This window comes from Gorilla gorilla, chromosome 13, assembly GCF_029281585.2.
Source record: "Gorilla gorilla gorilla isolate KB3781 chromosome 13, NHGRI_mGorGor1-v2.1_pri, whole genome shotgun sequence".
Classification (NCBI taxonomy): Eukaryota; Metazoa; Chordata; class Mammalia; order Primates; family Hominidae; genus Gorilla; species Gorilla gorilla.
In genome coordinates this window covers 95378787-95390888 of record NC_073237.2, presented here as the reverse complement: position 1 = coordinate 95390888, position 12102 = coordinate 95378787, and the positions used below count along the sequence as shown (strand labels likewise).

Sequence of the window (12102 nt, the reverse complement as noted above, 5' to 3'; positions counted from 1 at the left end):
CCCCGTCCTACCTGGTTTCATCAGCCAATACATTTCTTTAAAACAAACAAACAAACAAAAAAACTTGTGAATTTGAGTTGTGTTCCCTTTATGGACTAATAGAAAGTGTCTTGACTGCTATTCAGCTGTACTGGATTGCTGATGGTTCCCAGAATTCCACGCTGTCTCTGACTTACACCCTTTACAGGTTCAAGAGACACCATGCTAGCCACATGAAGTCCAGGAGGACACAGGAAATGCAAGAATGGCTCCTGCAGCCCATTCTCCTTGTTCCCTGGGTTTTTCTTCGGTCTACTCTACATGGCCACGTCCAGGTTGCCAGGGGAATTCTCCTGGACCACCTCCCTCATGCTCTCCCCACATACCTGCTCAGACCCTCTGCTCCTTTGCACCCTCCAGAGTCTGCCACCTTATGGAGCCTGGCCCCTGACATGGACTGGCAGCTGTTTCTATCCCTCTGGTTCTGTTGCTGGGTAGGGGCTTTGGCTGCTGCAGGCTTCAGATCCTGAGGGTGTGCAGTATGGACTCACAGCAAGTCTCCAAAAGACCTCTAGCACGATAAAGATGAATTACTCGTGACAATTCTTCCCTCCCTTATCATGCCTGAGACTGTTAATTGGCTCAGCATTCAGGCACATTTGAGACATCCAGGCATGGGATAGAGTGAAGGCTTGGAGGCCCTTCCGCCGTTATGTTTCAACTGTGTAACAAGACTCAGATGCTACACATATCAGGTGTTCAGAGGAGGAAGTATGAGGAAAGGCAGGCAGGTTTGGGAGCTGGGGGATATCACAGATGTGCTGGCCGTCGGCAGAAGGGCCAGGCTAGGCCTGGAGTGTTTAAGGCTTTCCCGAGATGGGGTGGGGCTCCGATGACACAGCCTGCAGAGGAGCCTCTGTGGCTTGCCTGAGTGACTTGAGGATACCAGGTTGACAGTTTTCAACATGTGACGGGAAAGCTTGGGCAAGGGCTGGTGTTTAGTGAATGTCAGGTCCAGGATTTTGACACTCATTCTCCAAGTCTAAATGGACCTGGGGCTGACTCAGGGCCTCCTTCTGGGTCAGCCGGTTATACCTCCTCTGGTGCACGGAGAGGCCTGAATGGCAATGCCATAAGCCTCAATACTCTTTCCAGGGTTAGCAAATGAGGTCTCCCTGACTTTGGGCTCCTCCCCAAAACCCCAACTCACATTGCCTCTTCTGTAACCCTGGGCCAGGTGGGCTGTGACAGAAATGGACGGTGTCTGCGCTTCGTGGCCTCGGTAGCCTCCTGCCCGCCTTCCCCTTGCAGTTCCTGTCCATACCAAGCACCCCCAGCCCTCATCACTCAACGGATGGGCTGGTCCTCAACAAGCCACCTCTCGGGCTTTCCAGCCTCAAACAGTCTTCATTCTGTGACTCATTAGGAAGATTTTCACCGCTCATGTATTTATGCAGCCCCTACATGGAGATTCTGGGCTGCCTTTTTTTCTTTGTTTTTCCTCTTTGATTTCCTTCCTACTTCAAGGACTCTGAGGGCGGATTCACTTTGCTGAGCTTCTGGGCCAGCCCAGCTGAATGGGAGGAAATATCCCAGCATACTTCTTGCCTGGTGATTATGTTTCTCCTAGAGGGTCAGACCAAGAGCCAGAGAATCACATGCTTGCAGCTGGGAGGGAGCAGAGAGGCAGGCTTGCATAGGGGTTCCTTGGGAAGATCATGGGCCCCGACGTGAGGCAGACCCTGAGTCTGAAACCAGCCCTGCCATTCACCAGTGTATGATCTGGAACAAGTAACTCCCTGAGCTTTGACTTTTTTTTTTTTGCAGTGTAAAGTAGAGATTAAAAAACTACTTTGCAGGGTTATTATGAAAATGAAATGGGATATATCAGAAGTCTGATATTTAATGACTGGTAGCCAATACTATGCTTGTCTTATCCCAATCTCCTTGAGAGACAGAGACCGACTTGCCCAAAGTCATGCCCTGAGACGGTGGCAGAATCACAGCTCATCCTGTTTCCCACTCTGAGGCTCTACACAACCTACACTGGCCCCACTAGGTGGGAGACAACAGCCAGGGCAGATGAGCATGATGGGAAAACCTTTCAGTTCTCTGATCATCGCCTGGGGGCAGCACAAGTGGCAGGGTTAGCAAACCCACCCCAGGTCTGCTTCCACATCAGTGATGGAGAATAAAGGAACTAGTGGGAAAAAGTCAAACGAAGAAAGCACCCGGAAAAGATGTTTTTATGTTCACTTACATGGAAAAAAATCCAATTATGCAACACGTAGATATATGTTTCTCAGAAAATTCATCTCTATGAACCTGTTTGTCTCAGTCGCAGTTATAATTCAAGAATTGCCAAATGGAAGTCATAAAATTGTGGGGTGGGGGTTGGGGAGGAGAGCCGCCAAGGGGAAGGTAGTAATTATGTGCTATTTCTTTTCTAGTTTCAGATTATTTGGAGTTTCAACTTTTCCAGCAAGTCAGAGTTACATAAACAGACACCATACTAAAATATGATTGTGTAAAAATATAAAATTCCTAAAGCATGATGGCAATAATATTTTAGGGAAAAAACATTAGAGTCTGATAGCATCAGAAAATACAAATAGGATCATTTGAGCAGTCCTGTTTCTGTGTACGAACAGCAGTTGCAAATGATGGATGTACGTGAAAGAAAAAAGCATTTGATCTGTATATAACTTAGAAAGGGTAACATTTCTAAACACTGACTTTATAAGAAAACATGAAGGACATCTTACACTCAACAACAATGGTTTAAAAGGAGGATATAACTGTCTGAAGGATGCAGTGGCAGAATGCCATGGCCTTTGTTTTCAACTTGCTCTTAACCTATGTTGGGATGCGTTCACACTGCTGGGGTTTCCTGCAGAATCTAGCACCAATATATGGATCAGATTTTGTCTTTGATCTGAGTCCTCTATGTCTTCAGTTTTGAGTGTATTGAGGTATGTTTTCTTTGGTTGCTGTTGTAACGAATATGTAGTTAAAAAAAAACCTGTAATATTTACAACAATTAAACATTTTAGATTTCAGTGTCAACTCTTCACATAAGAAAAAATTGAAAACTCTTTAAGAATCATCAGAAGGCCATTACTTCCTAGCGTCTGTCATGAAACTGTTTTCGATACATAGGACAATTAGCCGATTAGCACAGCTGTATGCTTTCTGGTCCAGAATCTTCCCCGTGCTCAGCGGGGAGGCAAGTCCCGTGACCGCTGTGTCTGCAGTTCGCCATGCTTCACAGTAGTTATCCACAAGGCGGATGCCATGGGGGCTGGAGCCATGCCAAATGACTTTCTGGGGCCTATAAAGTAATTTTGTCATGTTATTTTTCAAAATGACACTTCTTTGTGGTATTTTTTGGTAAGCAAATTGGCATAAGTCTAGTGAATCAAGTTAAACTCCTTAACCCTGATGCCAAATCACCTCTCTATCCTCATTGCCCTTGCTAGCTTTCTTAACACACTAGATTGCAGCCATACCCAGCTTGCAGTTGTTTTCAAATCACACCCTCTTCTTTTGTGAATCTAAACCTTTGCTCATGGGGTCCCTTGGTCTGGACGGCTTCTCTTTCATTTTCAGACCAGTGACTCCTTCTCATCTTTCAAAGGCCAATAAACAACTTCCTCTTGCAGGAAGCCATCTCTGATTCTCACCCCTAAGTAAAAATGAAAACAAACATATCCTGTATATCCTATGGTACCTGTTTCTCCACTTACAATTACAATATTCTGTCTAGAGTCACAGTTAGTGTGTGTCTATTTCCTCTGTAGACTGTGAGCCCTGTAAAAGTAGGAGCTGTGTGGGTTTATTATTGTGCCTTCCAGGCCTGGCCTCAGGCCTCGTATAGAGTAGGCAGTGAGGAGAGGTTTGCTGAGTTGTTCTATTCTGAAAAACTCACATAATTTTCAAGATTTAGAGAGCAAATCACAGTGTAGAGTTACAGGATCCCCAGGAGTTGCATTGCTTACCACTTATTATGTGCCCACTGCGTGCTATATGTTTTCACATATATTCATTTTATTCTCACAATTCTATGACATAGATATGGTTATGTTGCCCATTTGACAGGTAAGGCAGCTGAGGCTCAGCGAATGGAAATGTCTTGCCCAGGATTCCATATTGAGTTACTGGACCTGGGTCTTCTGACTCCAAGGACAAGGCTTTCTCTGAGGCCCTCAGTTGCCTCACTGTGGCTTTATGTTGGCAATATCCTAGAGAAGCAGCTGATAAAGGCATCCCGTTGTTAGGATGCCCCCTAAAACTATCTATCACACCATATCTGAGAACTTCCACCCTCACTTACCAAGAAGGATCTGTCATTATGTCTCGACCGTCAAAGGAGTATATTGGAAGATGCATATTGAACTGACCTCCGTGGCCAGAAAAAATTGATTCCCAATTATTAAAAAGTACTTGGCCCTATAGAGACAAAATACCACATTAGAATCATTATACCATCAGCCTACAAATAAGTTACATTTTTACTCTTTTTTTTTTTTTTTTTTGACACAGTTTCGCTTTTGTCATCCAGCCAGGCTGGAGTGCAATGGTGGGATCTTGGCTCACTGCAACCTCCACCTCCTAGGTTCAAGTGATTCTCCTGCCTCAGCCTCCCGAGTAGCTGGGATTACAGGCATGCACCACCATACCCGGCTAATTTTGTATTTTTAGTAGAGGCAGGGTTTCTTCATGTTGGTCAGGCTGGTCTCGAACTCCTGACCTCAGGTGATCCACCCACCTCGGCCTCCCAAAGTGCTGGGATTACAGGCATGCACCACCACACTCGGCCGATTTTTACTCGCTCTTCAAGGCCCAGATGCCACCTCACATTAGAGTCTCTAGCCCCAATCCTAGAGCCTGGACAGAGTGAAAACTCAAGAAATGTTTGTGGTTTGATTTTATAATCCATCCATGAACGCTTTTGCTTTTACTGTCTTATTTCTTGAGGGAATTTCTCTTATTAGATGTGTATACAAGCCTCCTTCCAATCAAAATTGTGTTTTATGTCTTTATTTTATTATTGTTATTTTGAAAATATTATGCATATGTACTAAGCTTCAAATTTGTGGCAGGCCTTGTGCCAGTCTACACTGTGGGTGAGATGGAGATGAACTTTTTAGTCCTTTTCCTGAAACAGCCTGGTCCCTTGTAGAGAGATCCAAGACTAAAAATAATTTCAGTGGGTGAAGGTGCTGGAACAGAATTCTGGGAGAGGAGGTAGAAAGTGCTGGGTATGGGGTTAGGATGGAACTTGCTAGCCTCAAGGTTTCAAATTGGAGTACTGGGGTTGCAGAGACTAAAGGGTCTTGAAGTACCTTTAAGAAACAGTCATCAGGACCCAGAGCTTCTCCAGGGAGTATGTGAGTGGCAACGAGCTTTCTCTGCATAGCCTTGAAGGAGTCTGCTATTTCTATGGAATAATCGAGGGATCCTACAAGGCCCTGTCTTACCCACAAACGGGGCAGAGAAATATCTGCTTAAATGGGCACAGAACACCAAACCAGGGTTCAGGACAAAGTGCCCTAGTTTGCAGTGATTTTAAGCAAACTGGTTTCTTCTTCTGAGCCTCAGTTTTCTCATCTGACAAACTAAAAAATGAATAACTCTCATGTTTATTAGAAGTCCCTATTAAGATAATGAGCTACTTTGTAAACAAACAAGAAAACCCTGTATCAATGAAAGAAGTTATCACTATCTCTCCTCCTGCATGCTCCAAGGGTCACACAAGCATAAAGAAAACTGAGGTTCAGGGAAGGCAAAGAACCCGCCCAAAGTGACATAGCCAGTAAGGGAGAGAGCAGGCTTAAGTCAACAGTCTTTTGTTGATGTCAGGAATGAAAACTGCCTCCAGGCCCTGTAGCGACCAATGCATGCAGAAGGCAATGGGAACCATATTTATTTTTACCTTGAGGTTCACTATGGGAAGGCTGTATCTCTCTGCTTTCCTCACAATGGTGGACAGATCTTGCAAATGGGAAGATAAGAATGCTCGGTAGGTGGACAACAGTCCAGCAGCTCTGGCCTGCTTGAAGCACTGAAAATCAGCTCGAATGTCCCCAGAAAATGGCATGTTCAGAGCAGCCAAATGCAGCTGAAAAATGTGAGACAAAAGAGAGCAGTCAGAATCAAAGGCAAACTCCAGCCCCCAGAACCATCTCACATTCCTGCAAAGATTCCAGACTTCTTAGGCTGGAAGGCACGTTGGAGGTCATTTTATTCAATCCCTCCCTGACATTGGAATTACAGTCTCTGCCTGACCATCTCCGGGTAAGGAGAGCTATGGTCTCCCAAGCAGCCTGTTTCAGCTCTCTGAACAGCTCTAAGTGGTAGAAATGTCTTCCTTAGGTGAAAAAAAAAAAAAAAAAAAAAAACAGAACGAAATATTGCTTGGACCAAATAAAGAACTTCAGGGATCTGAATCTCGGAATCCACCTGCAGGCCATAAGTTTGAGACCTCTGGGTCTGTGCAGGGGTTTTAAGCTGGCTTTGGCCCTGGATCCCAGAGCTTCTCCCAGCTATCTGCCTGCAGCCCTTTCTTCCATCTCCTGGATAGGCCTGGGGCTGATCACATGAGGGATCTGGGAGAAAGCCATCGAAAGAAGGGTATGGCACCTATGACTAAGACTGCTGAGATAGACCCTTCTGGAACTAGGGGTCTTATAGTAATTCCAGCTTCACATCCCTGCTATCTTGGTCAGCAGCCAAAATAAAAACCAATCCTTAGTCTATTTCTCCCACACTTTCTCTCCCAAAACCCAGCCTCCTACTACTGCCCTCTCTCTCAGCCTTTCTGCCACACCCTCTGGAATGCATTCCATAATCAAGGAACACTCATCTCCCTGCCTCTCATCAATCTCATCTCGGGGGTAACTTTTATCTCATCAACTTAGAGCTGAGAGGCAGGTGCAGGACCTGGGTCCAAGTTACCAAAAAGGAAAATATTTTTAAATATCTTAAGCCAAAGGACATGAAATGAGGCTCAGGCGGTGGGGCAGGAGGCGGCCAGTGTTTCTCTCCTGGTTTCTACCCCGCCTCTCAGACCTGAACAAAGCCTCTGTGTGTCCCAGTGACCAGGATCACCATGGTGGTCTTCTGCTTCTCCAGCTTCCAGCCAGTTGGCCACAACTGGCCATGAGCTACAGTGAGTGTCCAGACTGCCCCAAGCAGCCCTTGCACATCTCTGGATATTTTTCTCCATTCACCACCCCTTTCCTTCCTGCAGAGGACAGACCCCAAGGCTGCCACCTGCTCCAGTCTCTCTCTTTTTATTCATCCTGGTTCTGTCTTGACCACCATACTAGATGGAGGTCCAGGTCAAGCAGCATCACACCCCATCCCCATCTCCTTCCTGCCCCGCGCTGAGCCAAGGCTTCCCCAGTAGGCCTCCCAGTGGCTAGCATTTTATGCTCTACATTCCCAGCCATTAGGGTAAGAGGGAGCTTTAGCATGCTGCCTACCCACCACAATCACAGGCAGGCCACCAGACTTCCACCTCCACATATACACCCTGACCCTTTGATGTCCTTGCCATCTGACTATACTGCCCCCACCCCTGTCTTCTTCCTCATGCATCTGGAGACTCTGGTGCCTGAGGGAAGAAGCCCTATGGTCTCATCATCTTCCAACCAGTGTGCTTTGGGGCTACTCAGAGTGCATCACACGAGGCCTTGATGGAATGAGGCTTCCCCAATGCCAGGGGCCACCTAAGAAAGGCACAGGCAGGGGCAACTGCAGGGCTTCCTTGCCACCTCTAATCCCACCAAGCCCTACTGTCCTTTAGAGAGACACAGAGAAATGTCTGAAATTACGGTTGTTTCTGAATGATGAGATTGGGGGTTTTTGTGTTCTCATGTTTGTATTTCTTTGCTGGAACATTTTTATAAAATGACAACATTTTTATATTGTACTTTTAGGAAGACAGTAATGTTATAACACTCAAAATGTTAAAATTGCTATTTTGTGGATGGTTGTAGTTTTGATAAAATTGTAGGTGTGTTACTATTTTCTTCTCCATTCTTTTCACGCATTGTTGACATTTTCTGCAATGAATACGTATTAGTTCTGAATTTATAAAATACCATTTAAAAAATCCTTTAGCTACTGCCCTAACTTTGGGGCTTTTTGAAGGGTTACTGACACTCACATTTCTCTTCCTTCACTTCCCACTGACTCTTCAACCAACTAGAATCTTTTTGGCTACTAAATGCTTTGCTCTAGTTTCTAAATTTGAAGGACACCTTTTGGTTCTTCTTATGAATTTCCTGGCAGCCTTTGACACTGTTGGCTACTACCTTGCTTGGCTTGCTTTCTTCCTCTCTGGCTATGGCTTCTTAGTTTCCTTCTCATATTTCTCCCATCAGTTCCTTTTCAGTTTTGCTCCTCATAGTCTAATCCCTTCTGACTGTATAGATTCTCTTTTGGGAATCCAACCAGCCCCGTAGTAATTGCATGGCTCATCTCCAGCCAAGATCCCACTGTGGGGTTTCAGACCTTCAGAACCTATTCCTTCCTGGTAGTCTCCACTCAGGTTTCCTCCAGGCACCTCAGACTCACCATGCTCCAAATTAGTTCCTCCTTGGTCAATAGCAGCACAATAGGAAATGCTCACATCTGTTGTTAGAAAGTGCCCCCACAATCCCTGCTATAAGGAGTGGCCTTAGACCTTCAAACTCATTCTCCTGGTAACTCTTGATTGGGCTGGGAGTGGGCAATTGACCCAAGACAGACCATACAAACTATCTCTCCCAAGACTCTGAACTGAGTCAGTAGTACTGGGGTCAGCAGCTGTAAGATCACACAGACTTGGGGCAAGAATCAGTGCCAGGGTGACCCAAAGCTGTGTGCAAGCTCATGTCACCTACGTATGTGTTTTGGGGTGAGGTTGGGAGGAAGAAAGACCCTTTCAGAAGGTGGTCTATAGGGACAGCAAAGCAGACTAATAGAGACAAGAGTCGCAGGCCTGGCTGTTCTTCCTGTGATGGAGTTCCATGAGGTTTCTATGCTGATTTAAACGAGATCTTTACTTAAGCTAGCAAAGGAATAGAGAGACTTTCTAATCCCAGCAATGAAACAATCCCTGGAAAGGAAACTGTCACCACTCAATCATTCAAGCAGAAACCTGGGCATCATTCTTGACCTTTCTCATCTTTAATGTGCCATATTCAATCAATGACCCAATTAGTCACTCCTGCTTCCTTCATGTCTCTCCAATTGCCCACTAGTCTATGGGCTCCCTGCTGTGATTCTAGTTCAGATAACACAGGAGTCACCTAACTGGCCTTTGGACCCCTGCTCCTGTCCCTTCTGATTAATCTGCACACTGTAGCCAAGGTAATTTCTGAAACACTAGTGTTGTCATACCTGTTTCCTGCTTTAAACCCTTCTGTAGCTCCCCATTGCCCACAGAAAATGGTCAAACTTTTTGGCTTGGCTTGCAGACCCTTGAAACCTAGCACTTGTTTTGCTGACTTCCACAGACTAAATGTCTCCCTTTTCTGCCTTGAACTCTACTCTTTTGCCTGTAATTTAATACTAGCAATTACAGGAATGCACAGCCCTTCCCCTTACCTCCCTCTATTCCATCTTCTCTTTGCCTCTCTCCCACCTGGCTCACCCCCAAACTCAGCTGTCCTTTGGGTCTTAGTTTGGAGGTAACCTCCTCCAGGTAGACGTCTCTGCCCTCCCTTATACCCCCAGCACCCTGTGCTTGGTTCACCCAAACAACTTACCACACTGTATTGTAATTCTCTGTTTTTTGTTTGCCTCTCTCACTAGTCTATAAGTATCATGATGGTAGGAACTGTGTACTAAGCATGAGACCTAGCACTTAGTAGATATACACTCAGTATTTGAAGATTAAATGTATAAATTGTACTTACAGCAGGCTTCTCATAATTGGCACTTGAAATAGGGTTTGGTGGAGGCAGAAGCTGATGTGGCTGTTATGAAAAGGAGGAAAAGAAACAGTTCTGAATATGCATTCAATCTGTTCTTCAGAGTGTATTGAGGTGCAAGTGCAATGTTTCTTGAGAAGATGCTTTAAATAATTTGCCATTGTCTGCAACTGTGACTCTTGACTGTAAAAAGTTTCATGACCTGCTGAAGAAATCATCTTCAGAAAGGGAGAAAATGTTCTCAAGAGTTTTAAAAAGAGCACTGAATCAAGGAAGGGCATTCTTTTTGATAAACCCATGTTTAATCACCAACTCTTTCACTTAATAGAGAAAGCTACCTCTTCAGAGCCTCAGTTTCATAATCTGCTAAACGGGGATGATAGTACCCACCTCAAAGCATTGCTCTAGGGCTAGAAGATGGACAATGCCAGTTGCCCATGTTCTTATGAGGCAGATGGTGCCAAAAATTAAAGGAATCTTCTAGATTGCTTATACCAACCAATGATTCCACAGATGAACAAACTGAGGCCAAGATAGAGGAAGCCCTCTGCCCAAGAGGATTTGGCTACTACATGGGAACAGCAGGTCTCCAGCCTCTGGATCTAGTTATTCCTCCGCTCTACTGTGGGAACCTCCTGTTAGCACCCATTAATTTCTAGGATTTCACCAGATACTAAACCGTGCACAGCTGACTGTCCAGAGTTTGGAGAGCTTGGTGCTAGATACCAAGGAGGACTCAGGAAATGCTGATAAATGAATGCATGAGCAGTCCAACAGGGTAACTACTCACGTTGCTGGAAAGCGCAGGGGGTGGAGGGCTGTCGGCAGGAATGGGGATCAGTTCTCCCAGCTTTAAGAAAAACAGTACATTGAAATGAAAGATCAATTACAAACTTTTCCCATTTCAAAACAGAAAAAATGGCATTTATGGGAGTAGATTATGATTTTTAGAGGGTATTTGAAGGCAGTGTGTTAAAGGAAGTTTAGAAATTACCTGTAATTTTTTCCAGCCATCTCTAACACGAATGAAAAACTCAGTGCTGTCCCTCAGGTAGATGAACGTTCCTTCTATAACCAAATGCGCTTTCTGCAGCATGTCATCCATGTTGCTGAATGCTGTGACCTGTCGGATCATTTAAATTCCAAACACTGCCATTATCGTTAGAGCAATGGCACCATCTGATAACCTGGCCTCTCTGTAAAGTCAACTAGGAGCCGTCCCCAGATACTCAATAAAAAGGCTTGTCAATGTGCCAGATAGAGGTATATACCTTCATTAGTAACTAAAGGGCATTCTTCTTGATAAAACAAAAACATGTATACTTTGAAACACAAATCTAACTTATAATAAATGAATTAAAACAAAAATGACAATATTATTTGAGTATAAAGACATTTACAAGTTGTCAATGGAGTTATCTTTGTTTTGGTTTGGGTATTAGCAAAAGCACTGGTAGGTTTTACCACTTCTATTTTTTTAAGCTACTTGGTGGCACTAACATGGTTAAATGGTGTTACTTCATGCTGGTCCTTGAAGAGTTTCAAATTTTTCATTTGGAATAAGAAAGGCAAGCAAGTGAGCAACTATACTTAAGGTCTTAAATCTTTTTTGTCTAGCTTGGTAGTTACATTAAATGCATGATAGAAAATGGAGGTCTGTAATTTCTCTGCCTAGAAAAGTGCCAAAGATTAGACAGCCATTTGGCATATCTAGAAGCACATACAGAAGCTACAAAAATCTATTGAATAGCATCAAATCTCAAAGAAATATCGGCCAAGAGAGTTTTTATTTTTCATTGTAACTGAGAAAGATTATAAAATATTAATTTTCACCTAGGCTTGAAGATAACGGCTTTGTGCATCAAAATGACTTAGATATCCCCAAGGGAACCAAATATCAGAATTCCATCATATGTAGGACAGTTCTTTCTTTTGGCAGCCAAATTTTGCAACTAACATCCAGCAAAGATCAAAGAGCATTTCTGGACTCCTGACATCCTTGTGAAGTATTTGTCCATTTTTCTGTGCATTACAGTAATCTTGGAGTGCTACGTCTTGTTCCAATGAACTGCAGGGTAACGAATGTGCCAGAGATGTTCTTTGGCAGAATGGAGAAGACTGAATTATCCAAGTAAATCTGACCAGCACAAGGACCTGTTGTAACATTGTTTATGCTCTTGGGCTTTTGTTGTTTTGTTTT

At 44.2% G+C, this 12102-nt stretch overlaps 1 protein-coding gene across 1 annotated transcript in view; it reads right to left on the bottom strand.

The window, feature by feature from the left end:
- Positions 1 to 2207: 2207 nt before the first annotated feature.
- Positions 2208 to 12102, bottom strand: part of COL15A1 (collagen type XV alpha 1 chain) — a 127862-nt gene continuing 117967 nt past the window's right edge. The window contains exons 37-42 of the mRNA XM_063696614.1: positions 10897 to 11025; positions 10693 to 10752; positions 9888 to 9947; positions 5915 to 6100; positions 4313 to 4428; positions 2208 to 3310 (exon numbers count right to left, since the gene is read on the bottom strand). Coding sequence (XP_063552684.1) covers positions 3097 to 3310; positions 4313 to 4428; positions 5915 to 6100; positions 9888 to 9947; positions 10693 to 10752; positions 10897 to 11025 — 765 coding nt within the window. The 3' untranslated portion in view covers positions 2208 to 3096. The remainder of the gene's footprint in view (positions 3311 to 4312; positions 4429 to 5914; positions 6101 to 9887; positions 9948 to 10692; positions 10753 to 10896; positions 11026 to 12102) is intronic.